Source organism: Ochotona curzoniae, unplaced genomic scaffold (assembly GCF_017591425.1).
Source record: "Ochotona curzoniae isolate NIBS_2020 unplaced genomic scaffold, NIBS_Ocur_1.0 contig_2321, whole genome shotgun sequence".
Classification (NCBI taxonomy): domain Eukaryota; kingdom Metazoa; phylum Chordata; class Mammalia; order Lagomorpha; family Ochotonidae; genus Ochotona; species Ochotona curzoniae.
In genome coordinates, this window is record NW_024465421.1 from 24,220,819 (window position 1) to 24,244,408 (window position 23,590).

General features: G+C 61.9%; 1 protein-coding gene across 2 annotated transcripts; it reads left to right on the top strand.

Moving 5' to 3' along the window:
- Nucleotides 1-1,067: 1,067 nt before the first annotated feature.
- LMF1 (lipase maturation factor 1) lies at nucleotides 1,068-22,685 on the top strand. Of its 2 annotated transcripts, XM_040973605.1 has the most exons (9): nucleotides 1,068-1,085; nucleotides 3,117-3,173; nucleotides 12,183-12,331; nucleotides 17,193-17,258; nucleotides 18,364-18,531; nucleotides 19,599-19,933; nucleotides 20,847-21,030; nucleotides 21,148-21,260; nucleotides 21,938-22,685. In XM_040973605.1, exons 3-9 carry the CDS (start codon nucleotides 12,320-12,322, stop codon nucleotides 22,122-22,124), a joined length of 1,065 nt encoding a protein of 354 aa, XP_040829539.1. In that variant the 5' UTR covers nucleotides 1,068-1,085; nucleotides 3,117-3,173; nucleotides 12,183-12,319; the 3' UTR covers nucleotides 22,125-22,685. The 2 variants fall into 2 exon arrangements, with proteins under 2 accessions (XP_040829539.1, XP_040829538.1); XM_040973604.1 differs by lacking the exon at nucleotides 1,068-1,085 and having other exon boundaries at nucleotides 2,195-3,173.
- The last annotated feature ends 905 nt before the right edge of the window (nucleotides 22,686-23,590 follow it).

Consider the following 23,590-nt stretch of genomic DNA (forward strand, 5'->3'; position numbering starts at 1 on the left):
CTGGTCTGGGGCGCCTCAGCCTTCCTGCGTACTCTGGCATGGCTCTCAGATCCTCTGCTGCTCACAGTTTCTCATTTTACCTGTTGTTTGTACAGTGCAACTGAAAATTGAGAGAGTCCATTTTTTAAATTTATTTTTTACTTAAAAGCAAGAGTGATCTTTATCTGCTGGTTCACTCCCCGCCAGGCCCAGCTTGGAGCCTGGACCTTCCTCTGGCTCCCACGTGGGTGGAGACGCCCCGGCACGTGAGTCTGCCTTTCCCTCCCATCAGCAGGGAGCCGCTGGGACCGGAACTGGTGGCTTCCTTGATGTGGCACAGTGGTGCCCCTTGGAGTTAAACTTTTGAGGGGAAAAAACCTACTCACTTTGTCTTGACAAGCAGCAAGTCCACTGTCCCAGAACTGTGTCAGGTCTGTCATGTTGGTCTGGAGTGTGACCGTTGGGGACCTCAACCGGCAGGGTTAGGGGGCTTGGCCAGGTGCCCCCGTGGGCTCTGGGTTTGTCTGGGTGTCACCCATCAGCCGTCCGCGTGGATACTGTGCACCTGTGCGAGTGGACGCAGGCACGCCTAGCAGCGGAGGGCTGTGGAGGCCTACCCCGCTGTGCTCAGGTGCTTGTTTGGGTGTGCGGTTCATGTCCACGCAGGCTCTGGGTGTGATGTCTGTCCAGGACTGCCGTGGCACGCTCGTGGTTCCTGTGTGGGCGCTGCCCCCGCAGGGCAGAGGCCCCAGGTGTCCGTCTCTGCTCACAGCCCACTGTCTGCTCTTTCTCGTAGTCGTGGCGTTCCTGGTGGCTTTCCATCAGAACAAGGAGCTGATTGGGGACCGCGGGCTGCTGCCCTGCAGGCTGTACCTGAGCAGCATCCAGCGGCACTTCCAGGGCAGGCTCGGCTGGGACGCCTGGAGCTACGCGCCCACCATCTTCTGGCTGCTGGACTGGTCGGACACGAACACCCGCCTGGACGCTGTGGCCGTTCTCGGGCTGGGCATCTCGTCCTTCGTCCTGATAGCTGGCTGTGCCAACATGCTTCTCATGGCTACTCTCTGGGTCCTCTACCTGTCTTTGGTCAACGTGGGGCAGGTCTGGTGAGTAGGACTCGGCTGCTTCTGCCACAGCCTTGTCCCTGCGCAGCACCTGGGGAGGCCAGCCAGGCCTCTCAGAGCACGTGGGGCAATATCTGGGGGGCTGTTGGGGGCAGGGCTGTGCTCCTGGGTGCTCTGCCAGCTGCCCGGGCATGCAGGAGTGGAGGCTTCCAGTTCTGCCCTTGAGGAGGAGCCCACCTGCTCCTATAGGATGGGTAGGTGTCCCTGCAGGAGGGGGCGAGGCCCTGGAGGCCAGGGGCTCCCAAACAGTAGGCCTGCCTGGCCAGGGCAGCGAGTGAGGGGTGCCATGCTGTGAGCAGTCGCCTGCCGGGAGGACTCTGGAGACTGACAGTCCGAGAGGGGTTGGGGTGTTGGAATCTGTGTGGCGTGTATGGAGACAGTGGGACGTGGCTGTGGGGATGCTCAGCTGGCGCCTCCCGGAGCTGGGTCCTCTGGGCATGTGGTGGTCAGCTCAGCATCTCCTGGGTGGCCGGACCTGCCGGCGGACGTCTTGGGAAGTTCACGTGAACAAGGACAGCCTGAGCTGTGGACAAGTGTGAGCACTTGAGTCACTGCGTTGTTGCTGATTTCTCAGGGTGGCCTCTGCGCTGTGGCAGTACAGGGATCTGGGTGTCCCCCCAAGTGCTGGTCCTCAGTAGCTCAGCTTCCACCTGCCTGCCCTGTAGCCATGAGTGTGACGTCACGGTGGGCACCCTGCCCTATGTGGTCACCTGTGTGTGATGTCATAAGAGCTGCCATGTGTGGTCACCTGTGTGTGACGTCACGGTGGGCACCCTGCCCTGTGTATGCTTTGTTGCTGAGGCTCGGTGCTTTTTCTTTTCTGACATTTTTTTTTCCCAAATTGCAAAGTCAGATATATATATAGAGAGAGAGGAGGAGAGACAGAGAGGAAGATCTTCCATCTGATGGTTCACTCCCCAAGTGACCGCAACAGCTGGAGCTGAGCTGATCCAAAACTAGGAGCCAGGAACCTCTTCCGGGTCTCCCATACGGGTGCAGGGTCCCAAAGCCTTGGGCCGTCCTCGACTGCTTTCCCAGGCCACAGGCAGGGAGCTGGGAGGGAAGCAGGGCCGCCGGGACATGAGTTGACTCCCATATGGGATCTCTGTGCTTGCAAGGGGAAGATCAGTGAGTTGAGCCATTGCCTAGGCTCTAAACAAATCCTCAAAAAAAAAAAGAAGGAGAAGAAAGAACAAAGTTGGCAGCGGTTGTGCAACCTCACAGGCCTCATGCTCTGGCCGGGCTTCCTCCCTCACCATCCTCATGGGAGTTTGACTCATGTCATGTGAAGCCTTTTCCCCTAAGGTTGGTTTATTTGAAAGGCCAAATCACCTACAGATCCTGCCTCAGTTGGCTCATTCTCTGAACGGTGATGACAAGACACTCTTATTGTCTTCTGCTGTTTTTCCCACGCATGCTATTAGGGAGCTGGATTGGAAGTGGGATGGTGGGACTTAGACCTGGGCTCACCTGGGCTGCCAGCGTCACAGACATCAGCTCAAGCCACTGTGCCCCTCACCGGCCCCTCGAGTGCTCTTGAGACTGTCCCTGCCTGCCCCTCACCGACCCGGTAGCAATTTGGTGGCTGACCTGGGGTCCTGCAGGCTGTCGGCCACGTCTCAGGCCTCCTGGCTCTCTAAGTGTGTGGCGTGGATCTGGCTGGGGCTGGCTGGGGCCCCACTCTGAGCTGGCCTGACATTTCCCCAACCATCCTGATTCCTTCTGTTGCCAGCGCTCTCCTGGCTTGGCCTGCTGGAGGTAGCAGGAGGCCTTGAGTTTCCAGGATATGGTGTTAGTTAGCGTCTACACTGCAGGAAAGCCATGCTCTCCTCCACTGAATGCCAAGTCACTTTCCTTAGCCCCCGTGAGCCTGGCCTGCACAGCTCAAGGGCCCCATGGCTAGCCAAGCATTCTGGGCTCGGGTGGATGTCCCACAGTGGGCAGAGCTGGCGGCTCAGCCTGAACTGTCTGCCGCATCAGTTACCTGCGTGCCGTGTGTCTTTTGTCTTGCAGGTACTCATTCGGTAAGTGACAGCACTCCACCCTGTGGGAGCTTAGTGTGCGTGCTGGGTACGTATCTGTGTGCACTCTGGGCTTGCCAGGGGTGTGCTGTGTGGGCACGCACAGTCCTGACCGTGCAGGCCCTGTGCAGCCCCCAGCCCACTCAGTGGCAAATGGAGGGCGCACGTAGGGTGGGAGCAGGGTCCAGAGCCTCAGGAGCCCATGGGGGTGGGGCTTGTCTGGTGATGCATCTACAAACCCCTCTCCCTGGAGGCCATGGAGGGAGGTGGGCAGGCAGGTATTGTCTGTGGGGGCTACCCTTATGCCAGGCCGCCTGCTACGGACTCCTCACTTTCCCCTCAGCCCCATGCCCCCACCCTCCAGCCCTGAGGGTGCTGAGTAGCACAGACACGTCTGTGTGCCTCCAGCCCCCGCCAAGTCCGGCACCTGTGGAATGGGAAATCTGCATCAGCCCTGTTGGACACCAGCAGCTCGGCCGTTCACCTGCTGGCCAGCTACACGCTCCTTGTCCAGAACACGGGGCTGTGGGGCTGGGGCGGCACTGTGGGGTGTTGGTACACATTGCGCTTTCAGCAGAGGCTGAGCAGGGGGTTGCTGCAGGCCGTGTTCTCCCAGTTGGTCACGTGAGCTGTCAGTGGTTACTGGCTCAGCTGCCATGAAGCAAACCCAGTGAATACAACTAAGCAGTGCCCAAGGCTGCTCCAGCTGGCATGGGGGAGTCAGGGAGCTTGGATGTGAGGGTGAGCGGGAAAGAACGGGGGCAGTTTATGCGTGAGGGTGAGCACAGTGGCCTCAAATTACAGTTCACACAGCAGCTTTGTGTGCCCTGTTCTCTCATATATGTGCTGCGCTCATGTGTGTTGGCCTCACGTGTGTGTTGCCCTCATGTGTGCTTTTGAGTGCTTAAGCCCTAGAAGCATTTTCAGTCCCTGTGTCTCTTATCCTGATGGACTTGGGTGTGCAAATGGAAAGGAACCTGCTTGGTGCCCAGTGCTGACGCCATGGGCAAAAGGGCCATGCTGTCAGCCATGACGTGGAGAGCAGATACAGGGTTACTTGCTGCGGAGGGGCGCACAGCACAGGGGGCACAGAGTGTACAGGGGGCACAGCGTGTACAGGGGAGCTCAGGGTGTCAAGGGACATGCAAGGTGAACGGGGTGTGTCGGGTGTACACACACATGCAGGGTGTACAGGGTGTGTCGGGTGTACACACACATGCAGGGTGTACAGGGTGTGTCGGGTGTACACACACATGCAGGGTGTACAGGGTGTGTCGGGTGTACACACACATGCAGGGTGTACAGGGTGTGTCGGGTGTACACACACATGCAGGGTGAACGGGGTGTGTCGGGTGTACACACACATGCAGGGTGTACAGGGTGTGTCGGGTGTACACACACATGCAGGGTGTACAGGGTGTGTCGGGTGTACACACACATGCAGGGTGTACAGGGTGTGTCGGGTGTACACACACATGCAGGGTGTACGGGGTGTGTCGGGTGTACACACACATGCAGGGTGAACGGGGTGTGTCGGGTGTACACACACATGCAGGGTGTACAGGGTGTGTCGGGTGTACACACACATGCAGGGTGAACGGGGTGTGTTGGGTGTACACACATGTAGGGTGTTCGGGGTGTGTCGGGTGTACACACACATGCAGGGTGTGTGAGAGATGAGGCTTGGGAGGACACGTTTCCATCTGCTGGTTTGCTTCCAAGTGCACCTGTTGGGCTGGCCGAAGCCAGGAGCCCCACCGAGGTGCATGAGCAGGGAGCTGGGTCAGAAGCACGGTGGCCAGGGCTCCAACTGGCCCTTTATGAGGGGAGAGGGTGCCAGGGGTACACTTACCTGCTGTGCCACAACCTCCACCCCCATGCCTGCACACCCACCCTCCCATCCACCTGCCCACCAGCCACGTGCCCACCTACCTACCCTCATGCCCACACTCCACCCACTCACTCCCATGCTCAGACACCCCGCCGAGCCCCATGCTGGGACACCAATCTGCTTCGGCTCATGTTTGCTCTCTCCAGGTCTCTGGAATGCAGCACCTCAGATGGGGTCTCCACTGGGGACTCTGCTGCTGCAAGAGCAGTCACTGCAGGCTGGGAACCCTTGTAGCATCCTGTGCTGACCAAGGTCCTCCTAGGGCTGTGGCCGCACTGTGCAGCCTGCTTGTCCCCACCCACGTGCGGGCCTGGGTGGCCTGGTGCTTGCCATTCCGGGCAGGGCCCTCTGAGTGAGGCCTGGGAGGGGGGGGTGTACCTGGTCTCCCAGCACCCCATTATTGAGGGTGGGGATCTGTGCCAGCTAGCAAGAGGAATAGGCTGTGGCTCACCCTCGGACTGCTGGGCTGTGTCTTGTGAATGCTTGGATGTTTTGTTGAGGAGCCATGTTTTGTGGCTGTGACCGTGGTGGCTCTTGTTTGTGGACTCAGAGGAACAGTGCCTCAGCCACGCCTGGCCTCCTGTCCCTTGTACACTCTGTGCTGCTTGGACAGGCCGACAGGTCCTGCTTGCCATGTGGCACAGAAAGCCTGATGGTGTGTATGGCCCCAGCCACACCGGCGTGCCCCTCAGCCCTGGCCTTACTTGCTCACCTCTGGCGTGCACTCTGCTGAGGCTGTCCCCAGGGGCCTGAGCCTGGGCAGCTCGGTCACAGTGTGCGGCCCACAGAGGGCATGGCAGGACTCCAAGATGCTTCCATTTCCTGCAGACCAGGCAGCAGGTTCTCTGGAAAACCGGGAGACTTTGCTCCGGCCTCAGACTGGGTGAGACTCCCCAGCTAAGCTGCCCACTGTGTATGGTGGCTTGGTCACTGCTGGTGCCCCCAAGGACAGGAGTGGGCACTGTGGTCATACCTGCTCACAGTGGCCAGAGGACAGCTGAGGCCCATGGGTGTTGGAGGCCACCCTCCAAGCTCCATGCCCTGGGGCCATGCCCTCGCCCCGCAGGCCAGCATGGAGTGATGAGACCCAGGAGTAACCCGCCACTGCCCACGTGCCAGCCCTGAGAGTAACACCAGTCACCACCAGGGACAGGCTGGCCTGCTCCAGGTGACCTAGCACCTGAGCCCCAGGGGAAAATATGGCCTGCAGGACCTCTTGGCACCTGTGCTCAGAGCTGTGTGCCCCTGCCCTGAGCCCCAGTGCCTCGCAGGGGAGGCCAGCAAGTGTCCGTAACAGACCCTTGAAAGGCTGAGGCAGCTTCTGAGAATGGACCTCCCCACCCTGTTTGTCCATGTGAGGGGCAGCAGGCCCTTGCCCTCACAGCCATGTATGAAGCCACGTAGAGAGGCATTACCATGGGACCAGCACTGGGAGATGGTGGTTCTGGTGTGGGCTGGCCTGCGCGCTATAGCCGGGTGCTGGGCTCAGGCCTGCATTGTGCTGCTGGCGAGCTTGGGGACAGAGGTGGTGGCTCCGACCCTAGTGAGTGGGCTTCTGGGCTCCTGTAGTCATCCTGGTAGGTCACTGTTTCTATGTGTCTTAAACAGATGGGTTGGTATTGTGGAGTGGGCAGAGACAACCAGGTAGGCACCAGGTCAAGGCCTTGCTGCCCCACTGCCTGTCTGATTCCCGGCTAATGCACCTGGGAAGGCGGCAGGGCCGGCCAAGTGCTCCCCACAGGCGAGGCCTGCAAGAGGCTCTTGGCTCTGGTCTGGCTCAACACAGCCTGTTGTGGCAGTTTGGGGAGTGAACAGTGGACAGATCAGTCTGTTTCTTCTCTCTCCGACTCTGCAGACTCATAGAGCTCAGTCCCATGTCCTGTACCCAAGAAGCTCCGAGACACAGCACTGGCTGCCAGTGGGGGCCACCTGGGGCCAGCTGGCTCCTCGGCGTGGTCCACCCGCTCTGTGGTCACAAGGCCTCTATGTCCCCCAGTATGTGACGCTCCTAGTCTAGGGCCCTTCTCATGACCCTTACTGTAGGAGCAGTCCTGGCTGTGGGGCTCCCATGTCAGCCGTGTCTTGTGCTGCGTCATGGTTGGGCCGGGGTGCTGGGTTCTGGGAAGACGCCACAGAGGCAAGGGGACCCTCTTGACACCATGGTGGGTGTGTGGTGGCCACATGACCTGCTGGTCCTCTGGCCAAGATGTATATGCCAGCTGTCCCCTCTGGGGCCGTGACTGTCCCCCCCATTCCCCCTCAGAAGCTGGCCACTGAGCCTGGTCCACCTCCTAGAGGCCAGCTTGTGAAAACCACATGGTTGTTTTGGGGGTATAGGGGACAGCAAGGGTACTGTCCGGGCGCTGCCTGTGGGGTTGCTGTTGGCTGTGTGGCAATTCTGGCCTCCTCCGTGGAGTGCTCTGGGGGGAGCTGTGGTCCCAGGGGTTTACCAGAACTGGACTGTGGGCTCAGAGCCAGTGCTGCCCTGAACCAGGTTGTCCCCCCAAGCCCTGACGGCTCGGCCGGTCACTGCTGCTTGGCTTCGGGGTGGGCAGGGTTGGCAGGACCACGGGGCTTGTGGACCTGTGCTGCACCAAGAACCTGCCCTGGTATTCGGTGCCCATGAGGAGGGGCAAGTCCTCTGCTGGAGAGCTCCATCTCCTGGTGCACTGCAGCTCAGAAGCCACACGAGTCCCGCGTTTCCCAGCTCTTTGCTGTGGAAGGTTCTGTAGAGGACAGTAAACTGTACTTACCAAGCAGAGTCCACAGAAACTCCAGCATTGACCTTGTTACTTTGACAGGTGACACAGACAGCACCCCGGGTGTGCCCGTATCCCACATGGCATGGTTACCCAGGTCTGACCACACCACACACTGACATCAGCTACCCAAGGTTTAAGTGTGTTGCACAGGGCAGAGCTGTGATCCTAAGGTGTTCGCCATGCCAGGTGAGAGCGCAGTGTGTGGGCCCTGCGGGGAGAGCAGCAGTTCAGTGGGCAGGGCAGGACAGGCAGGGCACCTCAGCACCCAGGACTGGACACCTCAGCACCCAGGACTGGGCAGGTCTGGGCACCTCTCCAGCACCCAGGACAGGGTAGGACTGGGCACCTCAGCACCCAGGACTGGGCACCTCTCCAGCATCCAGGACTGGGCAGGACTGGGCACCTCTCCAGCACCCAGGGCAGGACAGGGCACCTCTCCAGCACCCAGGACAGGGCAGAGCAGCTCCCTCGGCGTCTCCTCAGTCCAGGGTCTGTGTGGCCCATCTGGGCAGTGAGATGAGTAAGGTCTTCCTATGGTGGCTGTAGACCCAGTGGCCAGTGGCCATTGCCCATGACACGGAGCTGCTCATCTGGGGAGGGAGATTCCAAGTGTTGGACCACAGCCCATTTCCAGCTCGTCCACATCCTTTGCACTGCCAGGGACTCAAAATGTCCCAAGGCTAGAGCCCTGGGGCAGAGCCCCTGGAGAAGGTGTCTTTGCAAGGCTCAAGGGAAGCTACGGTGGAAAGACGGGTCTTGGGACAGTGTGGTCCCTAAAGTCAGGGACCTGTGCAGGGGCTTGGTTCTTCATGGTGCTGGGCTCTGGGCGGGCAGCGCCCAGTGTCATGGGCCTCAATGGCTCGTAGGTCGGCAGAGGCTGCTCCTCCAGCCAGCAGCCCCTGACCGTGTCAGCAGGAGTGCGGAAGTTCTGGTAGGCTAGCTCGTAACTTCATACTGAAATGCAGCCTGCAAAAATGAAGAGGACTTGTGAAAGCTCGGGCTCTCTCCTGGGCCATCATCAGAGGCCCCCAGGGGCAGCGGGAGCAGCTTGGGGTGACAGCCAAGGAGGGCATGCCTGCTTCTGCTCCTGGTGCTAATGGAGTTAATGGATTTCCTGTTTCTGGTGGATGGCGGCTGTCACTTCTGAGGGATCCATCTGTCCTGTATTGACTCACTCCTGAGTCGCTGATGCGCCGTTGGGGTGCTTCCTGTCTTGCCAACCCCCCACCCGCTCCTCTGAGGCTGCGCCCACCTTCATCCTGGGTCTTGGCCCCAGCTCTCCCAGCCCCGTGCCACCTCACCCTGGGAGCCTTGGCCACAGGGAACTGCCTGCCACTTAGGCCCCCGGCCCTGGTCCCTTTGGCCTGGAACAAGGGCCCTGGCGCTCTGCCACCTAGCTCTTTCCTCATGCAGTGCCACCACCTGTTATCTTAGGACCCCAGTTTGTGTCAGCCCTGCCCCATCTCCCTGTGGTGCTCTCCACCTGCCTGCTACCCGCAGGGTCCCTTGGCTACCCTGTGCTCCAGCCGTGGGTGCCCCCTCTCCCTGACGCCTGCCTCAGGAGGCAGCCGTGAGCAGCCTTCTGTGGTTGTGGTACTGCCTGTGACTGCTGGGCTCTGGGAGCCTGGACGAGGGAGAAGTGTCTCCAGCTGTTGGCCTGGCCTGCCCCCACGGGCACCCTGTCCAGGACCTCCTCTCGGCCGTGCAGCAGCAACCCTGCGGAACTGGATCCAGCCGAGGCTTCCATCGGAGCTGCAGGCCGTCTCCTGCAGGACCCGGCCCGGGGAGCCACAGATCTGGTGCTGGGTGCCTGCCGCGGGCTCAGGGAGCCATCTGTGCTCGGAGATCAAGTGGTGTGACACACCTTGTAGTGTTAGCTTGCAGAGTCGTTTGCGGACTCAGGGTGTGGAGGAGAGGAGGATGGAGCCGGAACGGGGTCAGTGCGTGTGCAGGCTCTCGGACCTGCGGTTGGATGTTGGGCCTCGTGTTGTAGAGCGGGACGGTGAGGCCTGGGCCCGCAGGGCCGGAGGCTGCCCTCCCTCTGGTGTCTGGCTGGACAGTAGATTCCTCTGCTTTTTCTCGTGGTCCCCAGGGTGGCCCTGGCATGGACTGTGCATGCTCATCTGTGGTCCTCGGTGCACTGTCGTTTGAGAAGAAAGCACGCCTCCTGGGGAGGGAGGGGCGTGTGCCCTGCCATTCGTTTCTTCTCCAGTGCATGTTGCCTGCTGGGCTCAGCCCCGGGGGCCAGGGGCTGAGGGCCTGGGGGTGCCGGCCAGACAGCACCTCGGCTCAACCCACTGCCCATTGTTTGGAGCATGTGTGTATAACCAGGAGTCCTGCAGTGCCATGGAGCTTTCAGCCAGTGGGCTTTGACACCTGTCGGTGAGGTGGCTGTATGTGTGGCTCTGATGTGGCCGGGCCTGGATTTCGGGTTTCATTTGTTCTGAGGACTCTGGGGCACTCTGTGTTCAAGCCCCTCCTGCAGCGGCACATGAACGGTCAGACATGCTCAAGGGAGAGGCACAGCACTCAGCATTGTGGGAACAGACAGCGGCACAGCACTCAGCATTGTGGGAACAGACAGCGGCACAGCGCTCGGCATCGTGGGAGCAGACAGCGGCACAGACATGCAGATCTAGAGCTGGCCTTGACACAGGCCTGTCCACCCTGTGCTGTCCACACGTCATATGCTGGGCACCAGTGGCCTCTTCCTGGTGGACAGCAGGGAGCCCAGGCGCCTCCTGAGCTGCCGGCACCAGGGGAACAAGGAATGAGAGCCAGGCATGGCGTGTCCCCGGAATGGCCTTCTGTCTGGCAAGCAGGTAGTGACCCTGTGACATGCTTTGTCCATAGTCACCAACCTCACCCATTGGCACCAGGCCCCCTAGACAAGAACAGTCTGACGCCTTCCCTGTCGTGGCTGCCGTCCCTGGCAGGAGCTGCTGTTTCTGAGGCCCCATGCTCTGCCTCTCTGGCAAACAATGGCGCCTTGTGTGCTCCGCACAGCTGCTGGGAGCCACACGGGCCAGCAGAGAGGGCTGCCAGGTGGGCCTGGCCCCCTTTCCCTCCCGGAGTGTGTTCCAGGCTGCGGCTGCTCCGGGAGCTGCTTGTAGTGCCTGCTGCTGTGTCCAGCCAGGGTGAGGGCTGTTGCATCCACTGGGAGGGGAGCCAGGGGGTGCCGGCTGCAGCCCTTCCCCTAGCTGGGCTCCTTCAATGTGTGTCCGGCACCGTGTCCACTCCTAACCTCCGTGCAGGTTGACAGGCAGCTCTGGGCCTCTGGGGGCTCGGTGAGGTGCTGCGTGGGGCAGTGCTGGCAGCCTTGCCTCCCCGTGCGTTCCTGTGGCCTGCTCACGGCTGTCCTGCCTGCAGCTGGGGGTCACAGCCCATGTTCCCTGGTGGAGAAGCCCAAGGCCGTACGTGCCAGCCACTTCCTGTTAGGTAGAGTCTGGGGGGTTGCGTGTGTCCTGTGGGAAGCAGTGCAGACTCTCCGGCCAAGACCGAGGCTGGCGAGAGACACAGCCCACAACTGCCCAGTTTGGTGCAAGCTGTGGCGCCAAAATCTTGTTCCCTCTGGTGGGCCTTCTGGTTGGGCTCTGACCCTGCAGAACTCCAAGGGAAATGGGCCGGCCAAGAGGTCTCCGTGCTGTCCCCGGGTGCCTGTGTGTCACAGGAGTCCTCTGGGGTGTCCTGCCCTGCCTGCCCACCCTGTCTGGCTCTCTACTCCATGAATAGGTTGTGCAGATCCCTACCTGCAAACTTGTGTGGGCACCACCCCCTGCCTGGCACACCTTCCCACGTGTCTTGGGGCTGAGGTGCAGGTACCCCTTCAGCATGGCAGCTGCTGCCCTCCTGCCAGGTACCCCGCGGTCCTCTTGCCAGGAGATCCATTTGCTGTCTGCAGTCGCCACCTGTAGGGGGCGCTCTAGTGCTTTCCCCGCCTGAAGGCATGTGCCCACACAGGCCCCTCTGTGAATACAGCCGTGGTGAATGGTGTCCACTCGGTGTGGTCAGAGTCTTGTCCCTGTAGTGCCCACAAAGCCCACGGGGTGGCCTGGCCCTGAGCTGTGTGCCCTGTGGTGCCCGTACCTGGAACAGCCTAGACGCTTCTGGTGCCTGGGCATGGGCTCCACAAATGGCAACCTTGTGAGCTACTTCCTGGTCTTAGTGCCCCCGTCATGGCTGCCTCTCGCGGTGTCTGCGCATGCTGTCCACCTGTCACGCCCGGAGCAGGCCAGCCCTCAGTGTGGCCCCCTTTCCTGGCTCTGCACCCCCGAGCGCTACGCACAGCTCCCTGGCGGCGGCCTTCCTGTCTGGGGCTGGGTGGGCTGCGTCGCATCTGCCACTTGTTTTCTTTGAAGGCCCTGGCTCTGACACCGCTCTCTGTCTCTTCCTGTCGCCACTGCAGGGTGGGAATCCCAACTGCTAGAAACAGGCTTCCTGGGGATTTTCCTGTGCCCTCTCTGGACGCTGGCCCGGCTGCCTGAGTCCACCCCCACATCCCGTATCGTCCTCTGGGGCTTCCGGTGGCTCATTTTCAGGATCATGCTTGGAGCGGTAAGTAGCATTTCTCTCTCAGAGCTCAATTCCTTGAGTAGGGCCCCACAGCCTAACACTGTGCTGGCTCCCTTGGAGCTGACCCACCCTGGGGCCCGGCCATCACCTTTGAACTGAACTCTCACCTGCTTTTCTGTGGGAACAAGTGCAGCTTTGAGTCCATGCACCAGGATCGAGTGACAGGCCACTGGGCTCTGTCACAGGGTCACAAGCATCCAGAACTTTCCAAAGTTGAGACCAAAGTGGGCCTTGGACATCGCTCTGGTGAATGGACGGCTGTGGTGTAAGGATGCCCATGCCTGGTGCGTTCTTGCACCTGAGGGGCCGTGCTGCCCGCCGCCTGCCCATCTCCATCTGTGTCCATCTGCCTGCCCGCCTGTTGTGGACGTCCTGGGAGGGCACGTCCAGGCAGGACTGCTAGGAGATGTTGAGAACACCCGGCCGTGAGCCTGCTCCGGGGTCCCTGCGGGTGCCTCGGCTGGCCTGTGCATGGCCAGTGTTGGCAGGACTGCAGGGAAGGCCCCCATGTGCTGGGGGAGCTGGGGGTTCTCAAGGGTGCAGTGTGAGGCCTGGCAAAGCCGCAGGGGGGTACATCACTCAGGTTTGGTGAGGCCTGGCCTTGCAGTGGTGACCACCCCTGTCCCTGTGCTGACCACGAGGCTCCTGCTTCGGGTGCTTCAGTTGTCTGGCTACCGTCCCGCCCGTGTGACATGTCAGGGCTTCCTGGAGTCCTGGGGCAGGCTGGAAACTATGGGGGACCAGGTTTGGGGTCAGAAGGGTGCATAGGCCATGCTGGGAGGGTCCTGGGCAGACACCAAGGCAGCGTGGAGCTTCAGGCTTGCCTCATGTGTCAGGTGGTGATGTGAGCCTGGCCCACGCCATGGGCGACAGGGGAGCAGCGCAGGTCCCTGGCTGAAATCAGGCCCTGTCGTTCTCCATGCTGGCTCAGGTTTTAGAATGCCATGCTCTGTGGAGGTGGACCCTGCACAACTCCAGACAGGCGTGCCCACCCGTGGACACCTCTGGGATGTCGCAGCCTGCAGTGTTCAGTGACCAGAGGGCCGGGGCACCTGTTGGCACCACAGGCTGTCATCTCAGGAGCAACACGCAGTGTGTAGTTGGGGAGAAGCAGCTGCGATTGTGCAGGAAACCCAGGGCTGTGGCATCCAGGCCACCTCTGCCTGGAGCCCAGGGTGCTGGGGCTGGCCTGGGGTCCCGCGCCAAGGAAAAGACAAGACCACTGCAGCCTAGCAGGTGGCTGGCCCCAGCTGTAGGGGCCGGGGCTGCCCTGTGAGCTGTCCACATGGGCACATTCCAGCACAGCACCTGCTGGGGATGCGATGGGCCACAGGAGGTCCCGAGCAGGGTGTATAGCGGGGGTGCTGGACAGGACCGTGCCGGGAGGTCCTGAGGAGGGGTGCAGTGGGAAGCAGCCACCTGAGCCCCACAGAGCCAAATGCCGGCCCAGTCACTCCCTCGGGATGGCACGTCTGCCTCGTGGTCTGACTTGGTCGTCTTGCAGGAAGGGTCATCTTCCCATCCCTGTCCGCTCAACATGTCTCAGCATGCTGACTTTTGCCTGCAGCCCCCTGTGCTGTGCCCCCAGACCACCCTCCTCAGCAGCCCTGTCCCCCTAACCCAAGGCAGGAGGAGGGCCCCCCCGAGCCTCTCCTCCCTTTGTCTCTGGCCCACAACCCTCGGCAGAGCCCCTGCCATTGTGCAGGGTGTCATGGTAATTCTCTAGGGGCTCCGGTGGCCCCCATCTCACATGCCTATGGGTTTCTGTCCACGTGTCCCCTCTGCTATGGGACCAGCGCTGCCTGCCTCTGTCGGCCTTGGACATCAGCTCTGTGCAGAGCGGGGCGGGTGCCAGTGCATGCGGAGCAAGGCGGGCCCTGCTGTTACAGCCGCTCCTGAGGCTATGGGCAATCACGTCCTGGTGATGGGTGACCGGGGCTGGGTGTGGCCATTGGCTGTGACAGACGGCGGGGAGCCATGCACAAAAGAGAGGCAGATGGGTCTTTGCCGAAAGACCCTGCTAGCTGGTGTTGCTAGGCAGTGTCACCGGCATGGGCTGGCAGTGGTGCTGGGGTCCCTGACACACCATGGACTGGTGTTTTCCACGGTCACCTGCAGCCTATCCGTGGCCACATTCCTGGTGCTGGGAGCAGCACTCAGCTGCCCCACAGCTCCTGTTCTGGAGGAGGGTGGGAGAGTGGAGCTGCCATGTTCCCAGCCGTGGGGGCCCATGCAGTGCTGGGTTCTGGGTGCCCCCACTCCTAGCAGCAGATCTCTCCCAGGGGCTGGCATGGGCTGGCCTGTGTGGACATGTCCTGGGCACAGAGCAGGAGGGGCCAGCAGGGCCTGTGGGTCTTGAGAGAAACTTGGTGCTGTGCCCAGGTGGCCATCGCCTGCACACCAGGACACACGTCCACTCAGTCTCGGCTCCTGGATAAGCAAGACGGCCCTGCTAGGACCAGCCTGGAATCCTGAGACCCCCCCGTCCCTGCACTGGCAGACGGGCCCTTCCTGACTTGCCCCCAGTGCAAAGGTGCACTGTTGGTGAGGCCTGAGAACTGAGTGAGGGCAGCCCCTCCGTGGTATCCCCCACCATGTTACCATCGCGCCTGTGGTCTTGGGGGGACAGGGAACAAGGGGTGTGGGGAGCTTCCTGGCCGGCAAGGCCTCTCAGGACCCAAGCAGGGACAGCCGCAGAGCCTCTGTGTGCCAGTGGAGGTCCTGTCGCCATGTGCAGGAGCAGGCCCCAGGCGCATCTGACGGCATGTGCGCCCGCTCCCCAGACGCTTCTCTGTAGGCCCTGAATGTCCTGACGAGCAGGGATGTGTGGCAGCTGTGCGTCCCGGGGCCTTCAGGTCTGGCTTCTTACTGGCCTGTGTGTGCCTTTTTTTTTTTTTTTTTTTTTTGCATTAATTTTGGGCTGAGAAAGGCTCAAAGAATGCTTTGTTCCTTTACACTTATTCTGAAAGAAAAAAACTCCGTAGAAAACCTGATGCCTGCGATGAGAGGGCAATCACTGCTGAACGGCGGTTCGGGTTTGAGTGTCTCTTGTGGGCGTAGGATTTGAATGACATTTTAATTATTTTTTTTCTCCCTTCCTGAGGGCGGTGGGAGCTGACTGGCGCCCAGGAGGGGCGACGGTCTGGAGCTCCCTTCATTTCTTAGGTTGATTGATTTACTCAGAAGGCAAAGTTACAGAGGTCGATGTTCGTCTGCTGGTTTACTCCTCAGATGGCCACATCACAGCAGCTGAGCTGACCCAAAGCCAGGAGCCAGGAGCTTTTGACATGGTGCAGGGCCCCAAGGCTTTGGGCCATCCTGCACTGCTGTCCCAGGCCACAAGCAGGGAGCTGGATGGGAAGTGGAGCAGCCGGGACATGAATTGGCGCTCATATGGGATGCTGGTGCCGCAGGCAGCAACTTTATCCACCACACCACAGTGCTGGCCCCTCCCTGTGCCTCTGGGATCCACACAGGTCCCCTTTGCAGGACGTGACCCTTCTGCTCCCCATGCTGCTGGGGACTGCAGGGACCAGCTGGGGACAGCCCTCCATGTGTGCACGTCACCCTAGGGCTGCAAGACGCCATGCCCAGCGTTCCTGCAGGAAGACTCCCTAGGACTCACCTAGGCTGGCTCCCTTGCTGCCAGGTTGTACCCAGGGTCCAGGCCTGTGGGCTGTGTACCCCTCCAGATCTCACACTCCCATCCCTGACTCCTGGGGGTGCCACCTCCCAACCTTCCTACACTGGGCACATCCCTTCTCCCACACAGTCTGCCTTGCTCAGCAGCCTGCCCAGGTGGGTGCCCTGATGAGCAGGACAACCCAGGGGGACCCCTCATCCCTTCTGAGCGATCAAGGGCTTCCGTGCACCATGCCAGCAGCCCCATCCACCCCTGTCCTCTGCCCCCAAGGCCATGGCCTCCTCTTAGTGCACCTGTTCCTGGGGCCTCAGCTGGTGTCTGCCGGACAGGGGTGGCCGTGTCAGTAAGCATCTGAATGAAGACTGGCGGATGGATGACTGGACAGGTGGACTGTCCTGGGGGACCTGCCTGGCCATGTGTAGCTGCAAGAGGCCCTCTGGCCAGGGAGGGCTGGACTTTTGTCGTTCTGTCAGGGCAGTTTCTGCGTGTTGGGCCATACAGTCCTGGCAAAGGTGGCGTGTCGCTCACTCAGGCTGCCAGTGACTGGGAGGAAATAGAGCCACCCTCCCCTGGGTGCTACGGCCAAGGCTGCTGAGCATGCGCCGAGGGTGGACCGTGCAGCAGCCCCTCCCTGCCTGCTCACCGCCCACACCAGCAGCTCCATCGGCATTCATCACCTCCGGAGGCGAGAACTAGCCAAGCCATGCTCAGCAACAGGCCACGACAGGGAGAGACACTGCCCTGCCTGGGTCCCTGTGGCCCTGTGTGCAACAGCCATGACGTGGGCTGGGGGCTGTTCCCTGGGGAGGGTGTTGAAAATCGCCACTTGTGTGTGTGTGAGAGTCACCCTGTGTGTGTCACCCCTTGTGTATGTGAGCCATTCTGTGTGTGTGTGTGAGTCACCTTGTCCATGCGCCTGTCCATGCTCCTGTCCGTGTGCTCCTGTCCGTGTGTGCCTGTCCGTGCTGCTTTCAGGCACACTGCAGCCATCATCAGCAAAAGAGGCTCAAGCATGCCCTGGTGAAGCTCTGTTGGGATTCTTCCTGATTTTGTGTGTGACGTGGTTTTTGCCCTTCGTGGTTCTGGGAGACTCAGCTGCCTGGCCCCTTTGTGCCGAGCCCTTCTGAGTCTGTGTGGACCTGGGAGCTGGGCCCTGGCTGTCCTGGGCCTCATGCCATCCTTGCCTTCTTGCCTTGGCAGGGGCTGATCAAGATCCGTGGGGACCAGTGCTGGCATGACCTCAGCTGCATGGACTTCCACTATGAGGTAACAGCCGCCGACTCCGCCAGCTCCCCTGGTCCTGCTGGGGTCGTCCTTCTTCCCTTCTCTGGCCTGTGGGTGCTGCAGGTTGGCTGTGCAGTCCGCTGGGCCAGGCTGGGCCCCTGGCTGGAGTTGCAGCCCTTGGGTGCCCTCCTGGGGCAGGTGCAGGCTCAAGCCTTCCGTCACCTGAGCTCAAGGGCACAGCATCCCCTGGAGGGGAATGCCCCAGGACAGCAGGGTTCTGCTGTGCCGCCCTCTCCCCTGCAGCCCAGAGCTGGTTCAGATCGTGTCCATGCAGACAGTGCCAGTGCTGCCCTGGGCCTCTCCCTGCACCAGCCACTCTGTGTCCATGCTGCAGGCAGTACTTGCCTGTGGGCCCACGTCACAGGAGCTGTGCATGCGTGGCCAGCCTCACGGGCCATCTCCACACCTGTGGGCCCACATCATAGGAGCCGTGCATGCGTGGCCAGCCTCACGGGCCATCTCCACACCGTAGGCCCGCGTGATGCTTGGCCCCCACATGGCCCATCTTCTTGCCTCTGTGCTCTGGGGTCCTGAGCTGGCTTCGTGGTGGCCCATATGCTGTGACACTCGCCCACCCTAAGCCCGAGTGTTGGTTGCCCTGGGCTTGGCTGGAGCCAGGAGCAGGTGGGGGGGGTTCGCTTGGAGGGACACAGAGGATGTAGGGCATCTCTGAGCACAGAGTACACCTCTCTTCCATCTTGGCCTTGAACTTGGCTACCAGGCAGGGAGCGATAAGGCCATCAGAGCCCAAGGGCCAAGCCAGTGGCCCCTACCCACACGCTCCTGCGTCAGCCCCGCCTCTGACTCCAGCCTGGCAGGCACTTGTGGCGTGCAGGAGTCCTGCCCATTGCACAGTCTGCACTCACAGGCTGGGGCCTGTGCCCGTCGGGGGCAGCAGGAACTCTGGCCAGTTGGTATTCATCTCCTGGCTCCTCGGCAAAGCCAGGCTGCCTGCCCTGACCCCACAGACAGTAACAGCTGCAGGCTGGCACTGTCCTGGGGACATGGCAAGCCCACCGCTGGCTGTGTGGGGCACCCTCCTGTACATGTCCCTGGCCTGGGACAGCTCCTACCCTCTGTCCTGCAGACCCAGCCAGTGCCCAACCCCCTGGCCTACTTCCTGCACCGCTCACCCTGGTGGTTCCACCGCTTTGAGGTGCTCAGCAACCACTTCGTGGAGCTCCTGGTCCCCTTCTTCATCTTCCTGGGGCGTCGCATGTGCCTCCTGCATGGGGCCCTGCAGGTTCTCTTCCAGGTGGGTGCCATGCCAGGCTGGCCTTGCCAGCTCCAAGCCTGGCTGTCTCTGTCCAGGGTGCAGAGCCCGGGCTGCAGTGGGAAGGGTGTCCTTGATGACCATGGTCCCCTGGCACCTGTGCTGCTGGGGAGATGCCCTCAGGGCCGCCCAAGAGTAGAGACACTGCTTACCTTTCTATATGGGCTCTCTGCTTGGACCAGCACTCTTTTGTTTTTTTTTTTTTTTTTTTCAAGTTTATTTTTAATTTATTTGAAAGAGACACACACAGTGGTGAACCAGTTAACTCTTCCATCTACTGGTTCTTTATACAAATGGCTGTAACAGCCAGAGCCGGGCTGTGTAGGTCGGCCTCCGCTGCCTGCCCGGCCGTTAGCAGTGAGGCAGATTGGAAGTATTCGGAACACAAACTGGTGCCCATATGGAAGGCTGGCATTGCAGCTGGCAGCTTAACCTGCTGCGTCCCAGGCCAGTCTCTGCTTATGGCCACGTGGCTGATCCATATGCCTCTGCTGTGTGGGTGCAGGCCAGGCAGGAGGCTGTGAGCACAGCACTGCCTGGATGCCACAGGGTGTCTGCTGCTGATACGGCCATGGTCCCCCGAGCCAAGTGTACTTTCCCTATGACCGAGTGGCTTCCTCCCTGAGACTGACTGGCACAGCACGTGGGAGGGCAGCTGTGTTGTCATGGGTGTGGGGATGGGACTCCTCTTCAAGGCCCAGTGCTCCCCCGGCCACATCGGGCTCGGCATGCGCTGAAGGCTGCCATCTTTCCATGCCCTGCCACCTGTCTGTAGGAGCAGCTCACAGCCGCCGGGAGCCCCGTGTGTGTGTGCGTCCTCAGGGACTGGTCCCCTGTGACAGCGTGCTGTCGCGAGGCATGCCCTTCTGCAGGTCCTCCTCTGGGCTTGTCCACTGGCTCACCTGCAGGAGGCCCAGGGCAGGGCAGTGGGCGGCCCAGGAGCACTTCCCCTGCGGGGACCCTGGGTCTCACCACCCCCACCTGGGTTGGCGTCCATGTGCCTGGCCTAGCCCCTGTCCAGGCCTGCCCAATGGACACCGCTCCCGCAGGTGGCCCTCATCTGCAGTGGGAACCTAAGCTTCCTCAACTGGCTGACCATCGTGCCCAGCCTGGCCTGCTTCGATGACGCCGCACTCGCAGCCCTGTGGCCCTCGGCGCCTGGCGGCCTGCGGGACCAAGTCCTGAAGCGGCAGCAGCAGGAAGCCCTTGGGGTCCAGCCGCCCGCCTACGGCCGCCGGGTGCGGGGAGCTGTCAACGTGGCGCTGGGTGTGCTCCTGGCCTGGCTCAGCATTCCCGTGGTCCTCAACTTGCTCAGCTCCAGGCAGGTCATGAACACATCCTTCCACCCCCTCCGCATCGTCAACACCTATGGAGCCTTCGGCAGGTATGGGCCTGGCAAGCCGGGGTCTGCCAGGGCTCGGGCCTGCCCCTGCCTGCCCCAGGGTCCAGGTGTGCAGGACAGTGTGTGGGGTGCGAGGTCTTCTAGAGCCCAGGTGCCAGCTGGAGTTGGCTGGCAAGGGAGGAAGGACCTGGTCCTGTGTGTATGTGGGGAGGGGTGACTGCTCCCGGGGTGTGGGCTGGGGGACCCCCAGCCTGGCCCTGAGGGTGTCAGGAAGTGGTGGGCACTGGCCAGTCTGCCACGGGCATCCCCTGTGAGACCCAGGCTGAGCTGGAGTCAGGTTAGGCGCAGCCTGCTGGGCTGGGGGCTCCCACTGGCTGCACCCCCATCTCCTTCCCTTACTTTTGGGGTATCTTGTGTGGCAGTCTCTGCTGGCTGGTGTAGAGACCCCATTTGTGGAGTCGGGGTCAGTCCCCAGCCCCGCGTGACCATCAACATGAGACCATGGGATTCCGGAGGCCGACCTGACCTGAGGGGGAGGGTGTGCAGGCCGGGCAGAGTGCAGGCCCAACTGGGTCGGTAGGGAGAGGTCTTCTATTCGCTCACTCCCCAAGTGGCTGCAACAGCCTCAACTGAGCTGATCTGAAGCCAAGAAGCCGAGGGACCCCCCCCCCCTTGCCCCCATGGGCCTGGTGGTGAGCCCACCGTGCGTGTCACTGCACGAGGTCCCTGGGCTTCCAAGAGTGTGGACAGGGTCACCTCAGTGAGCCCGGCCCTCCCTGAGGCTGGGGTGCAGCTGGCCAGGTCGAGGGGCCTGGCTCCAGGCTTGTCCAGAGAGCAGCCTCTCGGGAGGTGGGGTGCTGGTGCTTGGTCGAGGCCTGGCCTGCTCCCACCCTGACCTTGAGCCCGGGATCCCGGTTCCTGGGGGCACCTCAGCATCTGACCTGCATCCCCTAAGTGTCACCAAGGAGCGCACGGAGGTAGTCCTGCAGGGCACTGCGCACCCCAACGCCAGTGCCCCCGACGCACACTGGGAGGAGTTTGAATTCAAATGCAAGCCAGGGGAGCCCCGGCGCCGGCCCTGCCTCATCTCCCCATACCACTACCGCCTCGACTGGCTCATGTGGTTTGCGGCCTTCCAGGTGAGGGCAGGCTCTGGGCCACGCTGTCCGTGAGGTCGGTGGGCAGCAGGCACCTGAAGAAAGGGGGTGCAGTCCCCCAGAGCCTAGGACATAGCCACCTCCACTCATCTCCCCTAGACCTACGAACAGAACGAGTGGATCTTGCACCTGGCGGGTAAGCTGCTGGCTGGCGACACCGAGGCCCTTTCCCTGCTGGCACACAGCCCCTTCACGGGCAGGAAGGCTCCCAGGTAAGGCCCCTCCCTGGCAGAGGCCAACCCCCCGTGGCCGAGGATGTGAGAGGAACATGGGGTGGTGCTGGCCAGGGCAGTGTCCCCCCCATGAGCCCCAGGGCACTTGCTCCCGAGGCATGGCCAGCATTAATGCTGGGCACCCTGCGCAGTGAGGGAGAGGATCTGGGAGAAGCAAGGATGAGCGGAGATGTGTCAGAGATCAGACGGCCGCCATGCCTGGAGCTGAGCTGATCCAGAGCCAGGAGCCGGCAGCTTCCTCCGGGTCCTGAAGACTTGGGCTGTTAACAGAGCTGGACGGGAAGTGGGGCAGCTTGGACAGGAACTGGCGCCCCTGGGGCATGCTGGTGCCGCAGGTGGAGGATTGGCATGCTGCACCATGGCTGGCCTCCCTGCTAACGTGCAGCTTTGGGGACAGGTGATGGACCAAGTCCTTGGGCCCTCGCACGCCACGGGAGACCCAGAAGAGGCTCTTGGCTGTTGTGGGTGTCTGGGGAAGCCTTCCCGGGGAGCTCTCTGGGACAACCCTGAATGCCCATCTAAGGTCCTGTCTCGGATGGCGCATGCCCAGGGAACAGGCTTCTCTGCGGGCCACTCGCTGGCTGGCTCCCGAGGGAGGAGGGCCAGGCCTGTGAGCCTCGGGACAGCAGATCCCGGGCTGACTGCTTCTCCCACAGGTGGGTGCGTGGCGAGCACTACCGGTACCGGTTTAGCCGCCCGGGCGGTCGGCACGCCGCGGAGGGCGCATGGTGGGTGCGCAAGAGGATCGGGGCCTACTTCCCACCACTGCGCCTGGAGGACCTCAGGGGCTACTTCAGGGCCCGCGAGTGGCCGTTCCCAGAGCCGGTACCCCCGCACGCGTGACAACGGGCATCGAGTGGACACTGTCAGCTGAGGACAGGGAGCAGGAGGGGCGCGGCGTCCGTGTCCTCGACCACCCCCAGCCCATCACCCACTTGGCCTGCAGGCATTTCCTGCAGCGGGAACAGGACCTGCTGCAGATGCTCACCGACCACGCGTGCTTTTATTCCTGCAATGCCTGCCCCTGCCCGTCTGTGGGGACACCATGGCCACGGGGCACAGCCCCATCTGTGCAGAGCCCAGGTGCAGACACAGGGACGGAGTTCCGGCGCGGGGAACAGGGGCCCTGTGTGTCAGGGACAGACGGGCTCTGAGCCCAGCCCTGCGCGGCTGTCTGCTGGGCTGCACCCCCCGGGGGACCCTGGGAGCAAGCCAAGCCCCACTTAGCACCAGCCTGAGTGGGGACATAGGCAAGGGTGCCCAGGACGTCCTCCACTGGCCCTGTCCTCCAGTCACCCCTCAGGCGGGCGGGTGCTGGTGGCCTCAGCTGTCAGGGCAGGAAACGGGCCCCTCACGCTGGCAGGCCCCCCAGCCTCTGCCCCCCACAAGGCTTCAGTAACAGCCTCAGCAGTGGGTTCCTTCACCTCCCCCAAAAGACCCTGTCAGCCCCAGAAAGTTAAGGGAGGATTCCCCCACACCAGGGCTCGTGTGCCCCACAAGAGACCCCAGGATACCCCTATGTGCCCCCTGCCAGGCCAGCTGGGCTAACCCTGGAATGCCAGGACGTGGGCACCCGTGTGAATATGGGGACCTAGGAAGGTAGGAGCAGCCGGCCCATACTTGTGGACAAGGAGCTGGGGCACCCCAGCTTGGGAAACGGAATCCCCATCCAGCGTGATGCACCCCACCCCTTGAACTCCCTGCTAACTGCCCCCACATGGGCTTTGGTGGATGTCTGGGGAGTTCCTGCAGGTGCCCCCGCCCTCACATCTCCTTGCTGTTACTGCAACTTTGACAAAAGTGCCCAGCAGGCAGGACATGTCGTGACTTGGGCATCCTGGAGTGGACGCTGCCCAGGACCTGGCTCCCAGGGAAGCCCTGGCTGTGTCCCCAACCCTACTGCTCTGGCCATGGTGGGACCAGTGAGCCGGGGGTGGTCATTCCTGGTGGGTGTGCCCAGGGCCTCCACAAAGGCAACTTGGAAAATGTCCCAGAGACCCCCCACGCACACCCTGGGCTTGGACACTAACTGGGCAGGAGCAAACGGACTCCCCCATGGGCCGGGCCAGCCCCAGGCCGGAGGGCGCAGCCAGCCCGGGGGGAAGTTGTCTGGCACCCGTGCCAGGCCTGCAGCTGTGCCTGTGCTGGGCACGTATTAGCATGTCCATGCCTGCACGCAGAGGCCAGCTGTCGAACCACGTGAATGCAGAGCAGCTCGCAAGCCAAGGATCACATTGGGGACTGCCCATCTCCCGCCCAAGGCTCAGATGCTCCGGGGCCACAGGAGAGGCCTGCCGACCCCACGTTGG

Excerpts from the sequence above, each read along its gene's own strand:
- LMF1 (XM_040973604.1), top strand. The coding sequence starts at position 2,999 with ATGGCTAGCCAAGCATTCTGGGCTCGGGTGGATGTCCCACAGTGGGCA. Across the intron at positions 17,259-18,363 it reads GCATGGACTTCCACTATGAG|ACCCAGCCAGTGCCCAACCC; the intron begins GTAACAGCCGCC and ends TCTGTCCTGCAG. Across the intron at positions 18,532-19,598 it reads CCCTGCAGGTTCTCTTCCAG|GTGGCCCTCATCTGCAGTGG; the intron begins GTGGGTGCCATG and ends CCGCTCCCGCAG.